Source organism: Mustela erminea, chromosome 5 (genome assembly GCF_009829155.1).
Source record: "Mustela erminea isolate mMusErm1 chromosome 5, mMusErm1.Pri, whole genome shotgun sequence".
Taxonomy (NCBI): Eukaryota; Metazoa; Chordata; class Mammalia; order Carnivora; family Mustelidae; genus Mustela; species Mustela erminea.
The window spans coordinates 2,537,777-2,553,581 of record NC_045618.1 but is presented as its reverse complement, the minus strand read 5'-3'; the positions used below and the strand labels follow the sequence as shown (position 1 = coordinate 2,553,581).

General features: G+C 47.3%; 1 protein-coding gene across 1 annotated transcript; it reads right to left on the bottom strand.

The window, feature by feature from the left end:
• Positions 1-11,327: 11,327 nt before the first annotated feature.
• On the bottom strand, positions 11,328-12,785 carry LOC116589887. The gene is made up of 2 exons (XM_032341639.1): positions 12,139-12,785; positions 11,328-11,621 (listed from the first exon to the last, which is right to left on the bottom strand). The coding sequence occupies exons 1-2, from the start codon at positions 12,511-12,513 to the stop codon at positions 11,343-11,345; spliced, it is 654 nt and encodes a 217-aa protein (XP_032197530.1). The 5' UTR covers positions 12,514-12,785; the 3' UTR covers positions 11,328-11,342.
• Positions 12,786-15,805: the final 3,020 nt, after the last annotated feature.

Below are 15,805 nucleotides of genomic sequence, written 5' to 3'. Positions count from 1 at the left end.
CTAGGGCGGGCGGGATGTTTTCCCCCATGGGTGGGGCACGCGGGGCACATCTTCACGCAGCTCGGACCGTGCCCATGTGCTCGTTCTCCTTAGAGACGTGGGTGGACACGTGGCTTTGATTATACCACCTGTGGGACACAGACACCCTGAAGAACCAGGTGGGACATTGTCCCCACAACAGCTCTGCTCTGCTGCCCGTGTCCCCAGCCCCACTCTCAGTCTTTGGAGCTTGGAGTCTGCAAAAAACCACAAAAACCGGATGACCAGCGTGCGGCCCGGGAGCTGTCTGCCGTGCCAACCGCGCGGCTCTCAGTCCCTCCGAAGGGAAGGAAACTGGGGAAGCTTGTAGAAGCTATTGCCCCCTGGCTTTGCTCTCTTCGAGGAGGCCTCATCATGGGCCCGATAAAGACAGGCAGGAAGGCACAAGGTGGAAATGAAACCGAGGCAAATTGCTGCTGTCCTGACACAATATGTATCTTCTGACCTGTTTCAGCAGTTTCTTTAAAACCGTAAATCCTCCCCTGGGCTCATTAGGAGAGGCTGAGAGGAGGCCATTTGTCCTAAAACTTTACGGGGACACCACGCCCGGGCCTGGCAGGCTCCCACCGACCTTCCAAATGCAGACAGTTCAGCCCTCTGTGAATTCTCCTTAAGCTAAGAATTATCACCCCCCCACCCAGTTCGTGTCATTCAGTTTCTCCCTGTAGGATGTTCTATCCCTCACTCCTTTTCAGCCCCCACAGACCGATGCCCAACTTAGATGACCTACGTTTTACTCTCAAGGCTCTGTTCTACCTAAATAAGGTGCGGAAGCAAGTCACAGGTAAGAGGGCCACGTGGTCATGGACAGTCTGAACTGGGTGTCGGGAGACCAGACTGCTTTCTTAACTGGGTCACCTTGGATTAGTGACTTTCCTGCTCTGGGCCTCTGCTTCCTAATCTATAAAATGGGTTGCACAGGACACTTTCCGGAGATCCTTCGGTTGCGGGGGGAGGCTGAGGGCACGGGCTCCACTGAATGCCCCCGCATCCCCACCCCATTCCCTTGACCCCCATCTCCCTCACCCCTGCCTACTTCATCCAAGCACCCCGGTTTTTATATGTCACTATGACCCAATATCCATCCACAGCATTCCCTGCCCTTTGGGGTCTAGTTTTGAAATGGTGTCGGATCCCTCACTCTGTCACCCAGTGGACACCCAAACCTTCCTTCTGATTTCTGGTCAATGCAAGGGAGGTTGATGTTCCTTTGGCCTCGATTGTCTCTTGGGATTTGGAGTTTTTTGGGTGACTCTGCCATGCCAAGTCAGCCCTGATACAAGAAAGCCCCCTTGGCTTCTATAACAACAACCATTTCCCATATACCAGACATCCGTGAGCTTAACAGACTTGTCCAGAGGAGGGTTCCATGGCGGCGGGCACGTCCAGCCCCTTCCAGTTCTCTGCCATCTCGGGGTTCCCTGCTGCCTTCCCAGTCCTTCTCCTCCCCCAGTCCTTGTGGGACTTTGCGGCCATCCCGAATTCTCCCCTTCATTTGTGCAGACTGGCCTCGTCTTCCTCCAAAGCTTGGAGCCCAGCCCCGGAGAGGCTCACCTCCCACTCCAGGCATGCATCCAACAAAGTTTTCCCAGAAGCGGTGTTCTGTCCCTGAGGAAGAGCCCGGTGCTGTTATTCAGGGTGACACATTTTTACTTTCTTTGCATTGAATTTGTCAAAGGGCTTCATGGTTAAGCAGAGTTTGGAACCCATGGCCTGTCACTGGTTTCTGATAGAGCACGGCATGAATGTGCTGCTGTGTGTACACTTCCAGGTAAATCAGTCCTTTCATCCAATTAAAATATTTGCCAGGACTAATATTTCTTAAATTTTAAAATATTTCAACCATGCAAAGCCTATGAACCAGTGTTTTTCAAAATACAGGTAACCTTTTTTTTTTTTTTTTTAAGAAAAGAAACGGAATAAGGGAGAATGGAAAATAGAAGAGTGTATCAATTTTGCAAACGTAAACTTCTTTCGTAGAAATCTGGTTTCCGTTCTGTGTCTGTGCGCGTGTACATGTATGTACGTGGGGCGCAGTATAAAATAATTGTTTCCTTACTGTAGGTCACAATCAGAAAATGTGACAATTACCAGAGAGACCACGCTGTAATTAACACCCGAGTACTCCCGGCTCAGTTACCTACTACTCGGTTCTGGGACGGCACACCGTAGGGCTGCAGGTTTTTTGTTGCTGGTCTCTTTTTAAATGAAAACATTACAGTGAGAACCGAAGCTGGATGCCCCCTCCTCCATGTTCACCTCCTTAATTATGTTCCTTTTCTTGATGCCTGATGGTCACTCCCTAATGGAGTCTACCATTCCCAGGCATGTTTCTGTGCCATTACTACATAGTGAACATATGGAATTGTTTTGTGCATTTTATGCCAGTATTCATATTAAGTGGCTTTTAAAAAAAATCACCCTCCAACTTTTTATTTTCTCTTAACACAGTAATTTTCAGATATCTCTTGTCGGTATGTGTGGCTCTCATCCGGTTCTGGTCATGGCTGTATAAATACACTGAAAGTTATTTGCTCATTTTATTCTTAAGGGACATTTCACTGGCTAGTATGATAAATACTGAAATGAACATTCGTGTATATCTTCTTGTGCACATGTGACAAGAAACTGTTAGGAAACTATGGGATTAGCCGGAGAAGATAATTTGGTTATGGAGCCGTGCTATATTCATGTGTACAAGGTCAGCTCCTCCAAATTAATAAAGTCAGGTCCTTACCTCCTACCTTAAGAAATCAATGATAGGGTGAATTAGAGACCTAAGTGTGAAAAAATGTCAATAATAAATGCAGGAAAATATTCTTGATATTAGAGTTGAAAGGGATTCTTGAGAGAGAGCAAAGCACAGATGATACAGAAGAAGACAGAAATGTGCTCCTGTACTAACATTTAGTCTTTATATAGTCTTTATATATATAGTTCACAACTCTGGGGAGGATATTTGCAATATATAAAATCTACAAAGAATGGTAACATAGTTTTACAAAAGTCATGACACCCAGGACACCTGTCTGGCTCAGTGGGTTAAGCATCCGCATTCTGGCCAGGTCATGATCCCGGGGTCCTGGGATCGAGTCCCGCGTTGGGTTCCCTGCACAGCGGGGCACCTGCTTCCTCCTCTCTCACTGCTGTTCCCTCTGCTTGTGTGCTCTCTCTCTTTGTCAAATAAATAAACAAAATCTTTAAAAAAAAAAAAGTAATGACACCCGAAATACTTCCTTGTCCACCCAACCAAAAGGCTCGCATTTAAGGATTGTGTTCTTGCTTATTCTGTGGGTGGCTAAATCTGCTTTCATACATTGGATGTTGTTGTACCTTGTTTGCGAAATGGTCCAGCCTTTCCTATATTTCCCTTCAGAAATTTAGTTTGTCCTTCAGGCCAGGATAAACCACAGCTCTTCCAGGTGTATATGCATGACTTTGAAGACTTTCCCCTCACCCTTCAAAGCAGCTTCTTTACCTTTTTTCTTTTGAAACAGACCAGTCAACTTCTCCATAAATTCACACTTGCATCAAAGGTTGAACATATCATTGGGGGACAATATCGGATAACCCTCTAGCTTGTAATTGGTTGAAATAGTATCCTCCAAAAATTTGTATCTGCCCCGAACCTCAGAATGTAATCTTATTTACAAATAGGGTCTTGGCAGATATTATTAGTATGTGATCATACTGGGCCAAGCGGGCCCTAGATCGAATGACTGGCATCCTTGCGGGAAGAGAAGACACACCGATACCCAAGGAAACAGTGTAGAGACACAGGTAGAATGTGGAGTGATGTCACTGTACTCACCAAGAATGCTAGCCATTTCCAGAAGCACCAGAAGCTGAGAGGAGTCAAGGATGGGTTCTTCCTCACAAAAGAGAACATGCTCCTCTGACCTGGATATTGAAATTCTCCAGAATATGAGAGGACGGATTTCCACTGGGCTGACCCACTCAATCTGTGGTAATTTATTACACAAGGAATATGTTACAAATGAATACAAAACTAGCATGTATGTTTATATACTGGTCTGGCCAATGTACATCAAACATTCTTCCAGTGACCTGAAGCACATTTTTAATTCATTTATTAGCTTGGCCTGTGCCACATGCCTTGACTGAAACCAACCCCATGATGCTGGCCACAACTGATTGTGCCACATATCAGTGCACAGCTAAAGACAACAGGTAGGCATGAGGAAGGCCAGCCATCTCTGAGGTGACCTGAGACCAACACTGTGCAGTAGAGGCACTCTGAACGAGAGAATGGTGGGCCAAGGCAACCTGATCTTACTTCCTTGGGAAGTCTAAGTACAACGGAGCTCTGGAGAGGCTGGCCCCTTAAGCTTTGATCATTATCTTGCTTTGCCTTGTGAGGTCTTTGTGACACTAGAGTACGTGTCAAGCCCAAACACTTTGGAGCAGAGAACTTTTGCACAGTGACAAAGTGACTCCCCCTATAACTCTCCATCCCCATGAGCTCTAATCATAGCACTCCATCATTGGTTCCAGTCCAAGATGGCGGCATAAGAAGACTGAATTCACCTCCTCCACAGAACACACCAAATGGCACCGATTAGTAGAAGAGTTCCTCCCGAAGAAGAACTGAGGGCTGACTGAGTAGCTTCTGGGCAGTCAAAGACAGAGAACAGCAAGAGAACAACCAGAGAGACAGGGACACGCAGGGAACTCCCACCCTTGATGTTGCCCATGGCAGTGAGGATGGTACTGAGGGGCTGGGGACAGATGCCTCTGTCCTTTGGAACAGAAAAAAAACCCCACAGTGTAAAGGAACAGCTAGCACATAAAAAGACAACACCAGAACACTAGAATTAGAACAGAGGAGCTGCAGGGATGCTCTGAGGTCACAGGGTCTGGAGAACCACAGGGTATACGTTGGCACCTCATCTTGGAAACCTGGACTGGAGCAGGGTCTGGACACCATAATGAATGGGTTCAGTCACCTCAGGGAGCTCAGCACTCCAGCTGGCGAGGGTCCGGAAGCCCATATCAGCCTCGGTTGTGCTGGAGCACAGAGAATAAGCTGCAGCTTTGCGTTTCGTTTTTATTTTATTCTATTTTTAAAAAATTATTTATTTATTAGAAAGAGAGAGCATAAAAGGGGAGAAGGCAGAAGCAGAGGGAGGAACAGACTCCCTACTGAGCAGGGAGTCTGATGCAGGACTTGATCTCATGAGGGACTTGACCCTGAGATCATGACCTGAGTTGAAGACAGACACTTAACCGACTGAGCCACCCAGGTGCCCCTTGTTTTGCTTTTTAATGTTCAGTGTTTTATTGTATTTTATTTTACTTTTAAAGATTTGTCCTGTCTTGTTTTTAGTTTTTTCTTCTTGGTTTTTCTCTTTTCTTTCTTTTTCTCTTTTTCTTTCTCCTTCTTTTCTTTCTTTCTCTTTCTTTCTTTCTTTCTTTCTTTCTTTCTTTTTTTCTTTCTTTCTTTAATTTATTATTATTTCTTCTTCTATTCTTTCTGTAAAAAGGCATGGTTTAAAAGAGTAATTAGCCTCCAGAGCCACAGTTGCAGCCAGCCAGCAAATGTCAGCCAGCACACACGGTCTACGCAGGGGACACCATACACAAGACCACTCCTTCAACTTTGGGAGAAGTAGCATGTTGCCTAATTGATAGAAACAAATGCGGAAAGTCAAGCAAAATGGGGAAACAGAAGAATATTTTCCAAAACAAAGAAAAGGAAAAAAACCTCGGAAAAAGAATGAAATGAAACAGAGAAAACCGATACGCCTGATAAAGAATTTAACGTAATGATTGTAAAGATACTCTCTAGGCTGGGGGAAGAACGGGAGACCTCAGTGAGACTTTGAATAAGGAGATAGAAAATATTAAAAACAATCAGTCAGAGCTGAAGAATACAATACCCGAAATAAAAAGCGCACGAGGGGGAATCAACAGCAGATGAGAGTAGGCAGAAGAGCGTATCAGCAATCTGGAAGACAAGGTAATAGAAAACATACAAGCTGAACAGCAAAAAGCGAAAAGAATTTTTAAAAAATGAGGATGGAGTCAGAAGTCTTTGGACAACATCAAGTGAACGAAAGTTAGCATTATAAGGGTCTCAGAAGGAGAGAAAGGTGTAGAAAACTTATTGGAGGAAAAAACAGCTGAAAACTTCCCTAACTAGGGAGGCAAATAGACACCCTAGTCCAAGGAGCACAGAGAGTTCCAAACAAGAGGAACCCGAGGAGGTTTGCACCATAGCACACGACAATTAAAATGTCAAATGTTAAAGAGAGAGAATCCTGAAAGCATCAAGAGGAAAATCAAAAAGTTACCTAGAAGGAAAAATTGCTAAAGCTAGTAGTTATTGTTCTTTTTTTAAAGATTTTATTTATTTATTTGACAGACAGAGGTCACAAGTAGGCAGAGAGGCAGGCAGAGAGAGAAGAAGGGAAGCAGGCTCCACGCCGAGCAGAGAGCCTGATGCGGGGCTTGATCCCAGGACCCTGGGATCATGACCTGAGCTGAAGGCAGAGGCTTTAACCCACTGAGCCACCCAGGCGCCCCAACTTTCAGTTATTTTTCAGCAGAAACTTTGCAGGCCAGAAGGGAGTGATAAGATATATTCAAAGAGCCAAAAGGAAAAAAAAAAAACCTTCCTTTTCTTCCAAATGGAAGAAAACCAAAACTATTTGACCAGGCAAGTTTATCCTTCAGATTTGAAGGGGAGATAGAGTTTCCCAGACAAACAAAAGACAAAGGAGTTTATCACCACTAATCCTGCTATACAAGAAACATTAAAATCCCAGAAGAGAGCACAGGGAGTAATTTCTCTGGCATCAGCCATAGCAACATTTTTCTATGTCTGTCTTCTGAGGCAAGGGAAACAAAAGCAAAAATGAACTACTGGGACTGCCTCAAAACAAAAAGCTTTTGCATCAACAAAACAAAAAGACAATGCACTGAAAGGGAGAATATACTTACAAGTGATTATCTATAAAGGGTCAATATCCAAAATACATAAAGAACTCGTACAAGCCAACACAGACACAAAAACAAATAATCCAATTAAAATGGGTGGAAGGATAGACATTTTTCCAAAGAAGACATGCAAATAGTCGACAGACACGCGAACAGATGCCCAACCACTCATCATCATGGAAATGCAAATCAAAACCATGATGAGATACCATTTCATGCCATTCCATGTTAGCCTGGCTCAAATAATAAACAAACAAACAAGTATCATAGAGAATGTGGGGGAAAATGACCTCTCCTGCACCACTGGTGGGAATGAAAACTGGTGCAGTCACTGTGGAAGACAGTATGGGGTTTCCTCAAAAACTTTAAAATAGAACTACCCTATAATCCCATAATTACACTGTTAGGTACTAACCCCCCAAATATGAAAATATTAATTTGAAGAGCTATGTGCACCCCGATGTGTATAGCAGGGTTGTCTACAATAGCCATTACATAGAAGCAATTCAAGTGTCCATCAACAGATGAATGGATAAAAGGAAGTGATATTACATGTATAATGGAAGATTAGCCATAAAAAAGAACAAAATCCTGCTATTTGCAACAACACGGGTGGAGCTAGAGAGTATAATGCTAAGTGAAGTAAGTCAGACTGAGAAAGACAAATCCCATAGGATTCCACTCATAAATGGAATCTTAAAAAAAATAATAATAAACCAACAAAAAGAATCAGAACTAAAATACAAAGGAAAAACTGATGGTTGCCAGAGGGGAGAGAAGGTGGGGGTTTGGGCAAAACAGGTGAAGGGGAGTGGGAGGTGCAGCCTTCCAGGTATGGAATGCATAAATCATGAGAATAAAAAGCAGAGTTTAAGGAATTTGGTCAACGATAATGTAATAATGATGAATTGGGACAGATGATAGCTGTGCTTGTGAGGAACATAACCTGATATAAACTTGTCAGATCACTGTGTCGTACACCTGAAATTAATATGACATGTGTGTCAACTATATTAAAAAAAATGCAATACTCCATCGTTGATAGACATCATTTTCTCGTCTTTACAGTTCCGAGAAATATTAAAAATAACTTTACAGTAATCTCTAAACAGTTTGTCGTTAGAAGCCGAGTTACCCTCACCTCCTCGGAAAAGCCTTCTCTGATTGTCTGGGGTGATGTTAGCCTCTCATCATACTCTCCTCGTATATCTCTGCTCAGTACAAAGTGTACAGTACAGGTCATTTGTGTTCACTTGCTGTTGCCCCAATAGACCGTGTGGACACCGTGAGATGCTCCTTTTTCTCTGGACCATTGATTCCATGTATGTGGGGCACACGGACTCGATTGCCCTGGGACAAGCCTCCCCCAGGAATGAATGGGAAGCTTGAGGGAAGGGATTTGCTTTGCTTTGTTTTTATAACTCCAGCACTCAGCATAGAATCTGATATGCACATGACGGGTGCTCATTTTACTCATGTGCGGAATTTAAGAAACAAAAATAAATGAACAAAAAGCAGAAAAAAGGGAGAGAATCCCAAAGGAGGCTCTTATGGAGAATGTACTGATGGTCCCCAGAGGGAAGGGGGTTGGGGGGAATGGGTGAGATAGGTGATGGGGATTAAGGAGGGCACTTGTCATGATGGGCACCGAGTAATTGTTGCATCACTGTACTGTACCCCTGAAGCTAATATAAAAGGATGCTGGATTTAAAAAAAAATAATAATAAAGTTCTAGCAGAGCTGAGTGGCAATGCAAAATTTTGTCAGTAGGTGTCGCTGTGCTATCAAACGTCACCACTATGGTAAGTACCTAAATGCTCCCATTTGATCCTCCCAACAAGGGCATCCTCCAGATGAGGAAATGGAAGTCATGTAACCTGTCCAAGGTTACCTGGCTCTTAGGTTGGGAAGCGGTATTCAAAGCCAGGTTCATCCCCTTCCCGAGTCCGCTTAGTCAGCATGCTGACCTCTTCCCCAAGAGTCTTAACTTGCAGACATCAGGTGACATTCCCATCCATAGTTCACTAACCCCATCTACTAAACCATTGAGCTACACTTGAGATTTGTATCTTAGTTTTACCACATAACCGGCTGGTTCCAAGTAGGGTCGCTTTGCCCCCAGGTTATATTCAAGAGTATCTGGAGACATTTTAGTTTGTCACACCCGGGTGGGAGGGGTGCCATTTGTCATGTAGCTGGTAGAGCCCGAGGTGCTATGGGACAGCCTACATGGGGGACAGCCCCACATGGCTAAGGACAATCCAACCCAAACCGTCCACAGTCCTGAGATCGAGAGACCCCACCATGTGAGTAAAGAATGACTACTTGAGCCTTAACATGTTGGTAAATGTATTTTCCTTTTCCAACACGGAGGATGAGTATAATTGTCTCTATGTTGTGAAAGAAGACAGAGCGCGGGCTTGGTGATTTGTTTACGACAGGACAGAGTCTGGGATGGAGCCTGATGGGACCCCAGATGGCCGACACCTCCTCCTTGGCTTTGCTATCTCAGTTCTCAAAGTATGGCTTCTCTGGGAGAGAGATCTTTGTTAATCAGTCCAAAATCCAGATACAGGAATTTGTAAGAGAAGTGGATTGTCACGGACTCAGGAAAGAGTGGTTATGGAGAGGATACCTCATGTTTCTGGATATGGGTAAAAGCTCTATGTTTACAAGAATCCCAAAGAGTTCCCACCAAGAGATGTCGCAGAGACCATGTGGCACCTGCCCCTGGCTGGTTGACACGGAGCACTGAGGCTCTAGGGAGTGAAACCAGACGCGCAGTGTCCCCAGTGAGCACCTTGCTGGGTGGAACCAAGACTCCTGGCTGTTAGCTCAGTGACTTTTTCTCTACCCTTTGCTGTCCTTCTCCTAAACGGATGGCCGAGAGAGTTTTTGCAATTTCATGAAATGCTCTGGTTCTCCTTTTGTGAACCTGGGATGACAGTATCATGGTAAAATGGAGAATAATTGTGCTCAAAACAAGAATGCCAGGATTTAAGCATCAAGCTCAGTAGGCACTCGCTTGGAGAGGGATGGTGTCTGGGCTTGTGACCCACTCAAAGACAGAAGTCAGAGTTTCAGCCGAAATCCCGAGCCTTCCTCTTTGCATTACAAGCTGACAGAGAGAAGAAGTCCTGATCCCAGCAGAGTGACACCTGGGAGCATTCACGGAAGGGAACTCCATTGTAGCTAAGGTGCTCATGACCCCAGGCACATCCCGTCTTACCAAGGGAGTCAGAGGCACAGATGCTACAAGGGCCTTGTATTTGGCCAAGATTTATGATCTAATTGGAAATGCCAGTAGGAGTGCCCAGAAGAGAACCCAGCCAGCCCGGAGACCAGCCAGCCATGGGAAGCAGGTTGTGGAGACAGACTCCCCAGGGTGAAAAGCACTAGCTCTTGCAAATTCGGGCAATATGGCCCAAAGTTAATTTTCAGAGACCCAGTTAGTCAGAACTCAATTGGTCAAATAACCAACTCACTCAACTTATCATGGTCTTCTGTCGTAGGTTTGCAGTTTGAAAGCCTTAACTCGACTGTTTTTAATAACTGGCAGAAGGGTTCCTTTTGGGGTACTGATTCCATAATTAGATTTTCTCATCGGGAACTCATCTAAAATTGGTCTCCCCACCCCTGCTTAAGAAACTGGCAAGCAAATTCTCAAGTTCTAAAAGTTTGGCCGAAGAGAAATCACTACAGATGAACGTTTTCCATATAAAGTACTATTTTTCCGTAACTCAAACTTCTGTACTATAAATGTGACTGGGTTTCCTTTGTTACTTCTGATTGCTTTCTGATGTTCGATTGCATTTTTCTCTTTCTAAAAGCTTCGAGGCACAAGTATCCTTTTGCTAATCCCTTAAATCAACCTTGTGTATATCCCCAGCAATTGAGTTTCAAGGATGAGCTAAATGAAACAAATGTTAAAGAAATCAGAATTAACTGCAAACATGTTGCTAAATGTTTACATTTTCATTTCTAATAAGGAACAATCTGGATGTGTTGACTTGTTAATAGTTTGCAGAAAAATCAGACAATATTCACATGGGGGGGAAAAGAATGCAAATTCTCAGGGAAATGGCCTTCGTGGTTTGTAGGTTTGTACCTTGGATTTTGCATCTGTTACGCGGTAAGCGTGGAATTGTGAAAGAGAGATGAAAAATCCTAGAAATGCTAAGATATTTGTTGTAAAAACAGCAAGACAATAAGAAGGATTTCAGATTGGTTTTAGAAGTATCAACGGACAAGTTCTCCCACAAAATACAGCCGCATGGGTCTCTACTAATGAAATATTTAATAGAAAATTGCATTTCGCGATTGGGAATAAAGAACGAGTGTTTTTACAGCTGTTCATAGTCACCGTTGAAGCGGTGTTGGTAAATAAGGGACACGCTTAGGTTCACGCCGTCGTCTCCATCCAGCAGGTGAGTGATGCGGTAGATGTCAGCAGAGAGCCCTGGGTGCACGGAAGGGACTGTCCTTGTGGGGACAGAGGACAGAGGGTGGGTCCGGATGACTCTGCTTACACTGCACCAAGGGAACGTGACGTCATCTGCTGCGAGAAACAGCAGGTCACCTGGTTCGGGGCTCCTGGGGTTGGGAAGGATCTCGAAGGATAGCTGTAAAGCAAGAATGGATCACCTGCCCGGGGACTTGCGATGATGGGGCTCAGGGGTACCCATTGCACCTTCGAGATCTGTGAACACCCTGTCCCCCGGGCTACTTGGTCACTTCCTTCAGCTCTCTGTTCCGTTGCCATCCGGGGCTCCCTGCCCTTGGGTATAAAAGAGCATGCTGCATGCCCCCACCTCCCTGCGGCGGGACTGCTTTGCACAGAGCTGACCTGTCCGCTCGTTTGCTTGCTTGCGTGCCTGCCCTCGCTAGACCGCACACCACAGGAAATCGGGACCCGTGCACTCTGCTCACTGCTGCAGCCCCAGAGCCTAGAGCGGGGCTGGGGCTGAGAATGTGGCCAGAAATCAGTGCTGAGCGAGTGAGTGAGTGGCGCTCGAGCGTCTCCATGATAGAGCTGCGGCCGGTCTTTCTCATCTCCCGCTGTGGTCCTCTCCCGGGGCCCGTCCTTCAGCCGTACTGAAATAGCCAGTAATTCTTCCCTGGAAAAACTCTCTTTCTTACCTGTCCTATTTTCAACAACGTGCGGCTCCTCCTGCTTTGCCCGCGCGGCGGACTCCAGCTCGCCCCTTGGCCCATCCTTGGCGTCGTGTCCGCATGGCCGGGCGCTGCTGGCCGTGGGGCTGCCTCGTTACCGGGGGTGTCCCTGGGCGGTGCTCGTGTGGACCCCCGGGAACCCGAGTATCTGCCCGACAGCTCGGGCCGAGCTAGGCTGTGTGCCGCCTCACAGCTGGGCCGTTCCTTGATCACCGCTATTTCCCCAGCGCCTGTCACACGGCCCAGAGTGCTTCGTTGTGTAAATGGCTCCATGAGTGGAGACGGGGGAGTTTGTTGGTTGAGACCCCAGGGAGCAGCTGTGCAGGATCCGTCCCCCTGCATTGGGCCAGGCCCAGGGGCAGCAGGGAACTCAGGGGACAGGCACCTCGTGACGGCCTGGTGCTCCCCCTACTGAAGTGGGCTGGGCCGCTCCCCTAACAAGAGAAACACTCCGTGAGCACCTCCCCAGGGTTTCTTCTCCTGTTGCCACTCACAGGGTTTGCAGGGCAGCTGGAGGGCCACCACATCCAGATGCTGTCCCTCTGGACTCCCCCTGCACCCCCTCCCACGTCCTGTGTAAGGACTTCTGGGAACAAAGAGGGCAGGATGGTGCTTTGCTGCATTTCGCAGAGAGAAATTGTCTCGATTCTTGGCTTCACCAACTCTTAGTAGCTGGAAACAAAGGAGTCCTTGACCCTGATTGCTTCTCTTCTACAGGGAGGGAGGGAACAATGGTCTTCTATGGGGCGGGAGAGAATCAGGGCAAGAACCGGAGGGAGCGCCTGCCTGGAGCTCCTCCCAAAGGCCAGCATCCTGCCCCTGCCCCTGGCTCGCCTCAGTCAGATCCAGAAAACAAACCAGACGGAAGACATGCAGCAGATCCATCGAGCTCCGTCCGCCTTCCTGGTCGACTGTGTTAGGACAACCCGCTCGCCGAGGGAACAGGCGGTGAAACTTGTCCAATTAACCCTCTGTTGGACGGCAGCGGAGGGAAGCTCAACAGCAAATGAAAAAGCAGTTTCTGTCGTGGCTTCAGTCACCGAGTAGAGGAATATATTTCTAAATACAGAATTGGAAACACATCATCCCATGTCCTTCCTTGGCTTTTGTCACTTCTCATTTTGAGCACTCAGATTCCACGACTTTCTGGATACGCAGCCTCTATAATTCTCTTCTTGGGCATCGCCATCCGAGCAGCAGATGCTGCTGGGAAAATGCATGGAAATCATCACAGAAAAATGTCTCCAAGAGGCACTGGCCAAGCAATCGATGACAAGATGCCTTTGGGCATAAATCTAGAAAGGGACAAGTGAATTACAAACGACAACACCAGCCCTCCCCCGCCCCCCCCAAATACAGTTTTGGCTGCTGGACACTAAGGCGGGTAAGGTGGCCATCCCTGTGATTTTCACCAGACTGAGCACACTTTGAAACAGAACCAACATTGTTAGCACGGCTTGGGAGCTGTTCTCTATTTTTTCCCACTCGAATACCAGCCTCACCAAAGAGAGTTTCAATTTTAGATACGTTCCCTCCCTGAGCAAAACTCCCATGGAAAAATGACTCTTGGGAGGACATGCAAATGTGCCAGTGACCTACATAGGGAGCCTGTAAGCCCATCAGATTGCTTCTGCCACTTGAAACCTGGGGGGAAAAAATGGAAAAATGAAATTGCATTTTGTATGTTGTGCTCCAAAAAGCACTAAGATTTTTTCCAGGACTGGTTTAGAAAAGATTATTCATTAGGGGTATTTTTTTTTCCCCCTTGGTCTTCTTGGCTTTTCTAAATGACACGCATAAACTGGGTGTGTGTGTCTGCGGGATAACAAAGGTGTGAAGTTACTGTATGTGGTGATTTCTTTTAGGGTCTGAAAACTGCACCAGCCTCTCACGACCTCTGGCATTAGGGGGTTTCAGAAAGGGGAGGTGGTAGGATTTCAGAGCTGGCATCAACCACACCCGTGCATAACACACCCTTGCCACTTTTCTTAGTCTGGACGCACAGCTCAGTCCCTCTGAACATTTCCACCGCGCATCCGGGATTAATTTGTCTACGGGAACTGGGGGACAGAGTCTTTGTTTTCTGGAGGTCTACGCTGGGTTGAGACACACACTGGAAATGTGGGCTTCGTTTCTCTTTGGCAGTGCTGGGGCTTCCCTTTTGGGGCTGGGGTGCCCCCAACCTTCCATTTCCCTGCATGCTTGGAAACTGCCCCCATATAAAGATAGCACAGTTGGATACAGCCCCAGGACTCTATTTCTTGGGAGTGTGAGTGTGTCTGGTGTTTGCTGCCAGGCCAAGGAAACCTAAAAGGAAGAACCCAACGCACATGGAGGCCGACAGAAAGTGCAAACAATGCAAATCTTGTGCCACGAAGGAAACGGAGGCTTTGAAAAGAAGTGGGACGTGTGTTTCTGACATCGAGAGAACATGGACACGCACGCGGAGCACGACTCAGGACCCTTTCAGATTCACGTGATAAAAACGACTTCCAGCTGCCTTAGCCAAAAACAAATTGTGTGGTGGAAGTGGGAGCGTGTGGTGGTGGCGCTAGGTTCGCTGGGACATATATGGGAGACCAGGGGAAACAAAAAGAGGGGATCGCGTCGCTTCCTCCCCTCCGCGTCTCTGCTTTGTCTGAGCTGGCTCGCATTTCCACTTCTCTTCCTCCACGTGGCTGAGAAAATCCTCATCAATAGCCTCGGGTCTATAATCCCGAGAATCCTCAGGCCACAGGCAAAGAGAAAAAACTAGCCAGTTGTCTCCAATCCGCGAACACCTGGGATTGGCTCTTTTGGGGGTCACGTCCAGGAGCCCTGCGCCCGGTAAGCCCAGTCTCGGTCACGTGCCGCACCTCTGTGGGCTGCGGAGGGTGGGTGGGGGAGGGGGGAACCCTGCGATGGCGGCTTGCCAGAATTGCTGGAAGTTAGGGAGGAAATTTCCCCGCGTTAAAGGTGTCCTGCAGTCAGAGATGGGACGGGGAACCTGCGGCCACGTGGGAACAACTGTCATTCCGAACCACCCATGTTGTCCCTTTCTTTCTCCACGGGTTACCTTGTAGCCGAGGTTGCGGGTCTATGCCACCGCGGTGGCCGGAGGATGGATGATTGTAGAGACGGATGCAAACCCAGGGAGTGGCGCTTCTGAGGCCACTGACGTAGTAAGTCCCAGAGACGGAGCTAGAGCCCGTAAGAATCGGAAAGCCTTCAGCGATGGACGGGGGTGTTCCCTGCTGTCTCTAGGAGGCCGCACGGCACCGTATCCGCAGCGGCCAGGTCTGGCCCCTCTGCCTCAAGGTCTTCCACGGCCTGGGAGTGGCAGGAGTTTTGTGAGGATCACGCCTCCCGTTGGTCTGGACTGGCTCCCTTCTGACCCAGGGAGAGCCCGGAAGGAGGTACACGGAGGGCCCCAGAGGAAAGTTTCGCTTGGCCAATTCCCAGCACCAAGAGCTGACGCAAGGGGCACTGGACAGACTCATCTGGGGGCCCCAGGCCAGGATCCCTCCCTGACTCAGGGATTGGGAAGGGCTGAGTGTCCTCACTGAGGACGGGCAAGAGTAGGCGGCGAGAGCCAAGAGGCCTGTGAGGCAACAGCATCCAGATAGGGACAGGGGAGGGGGCAAGGACAAAGGGT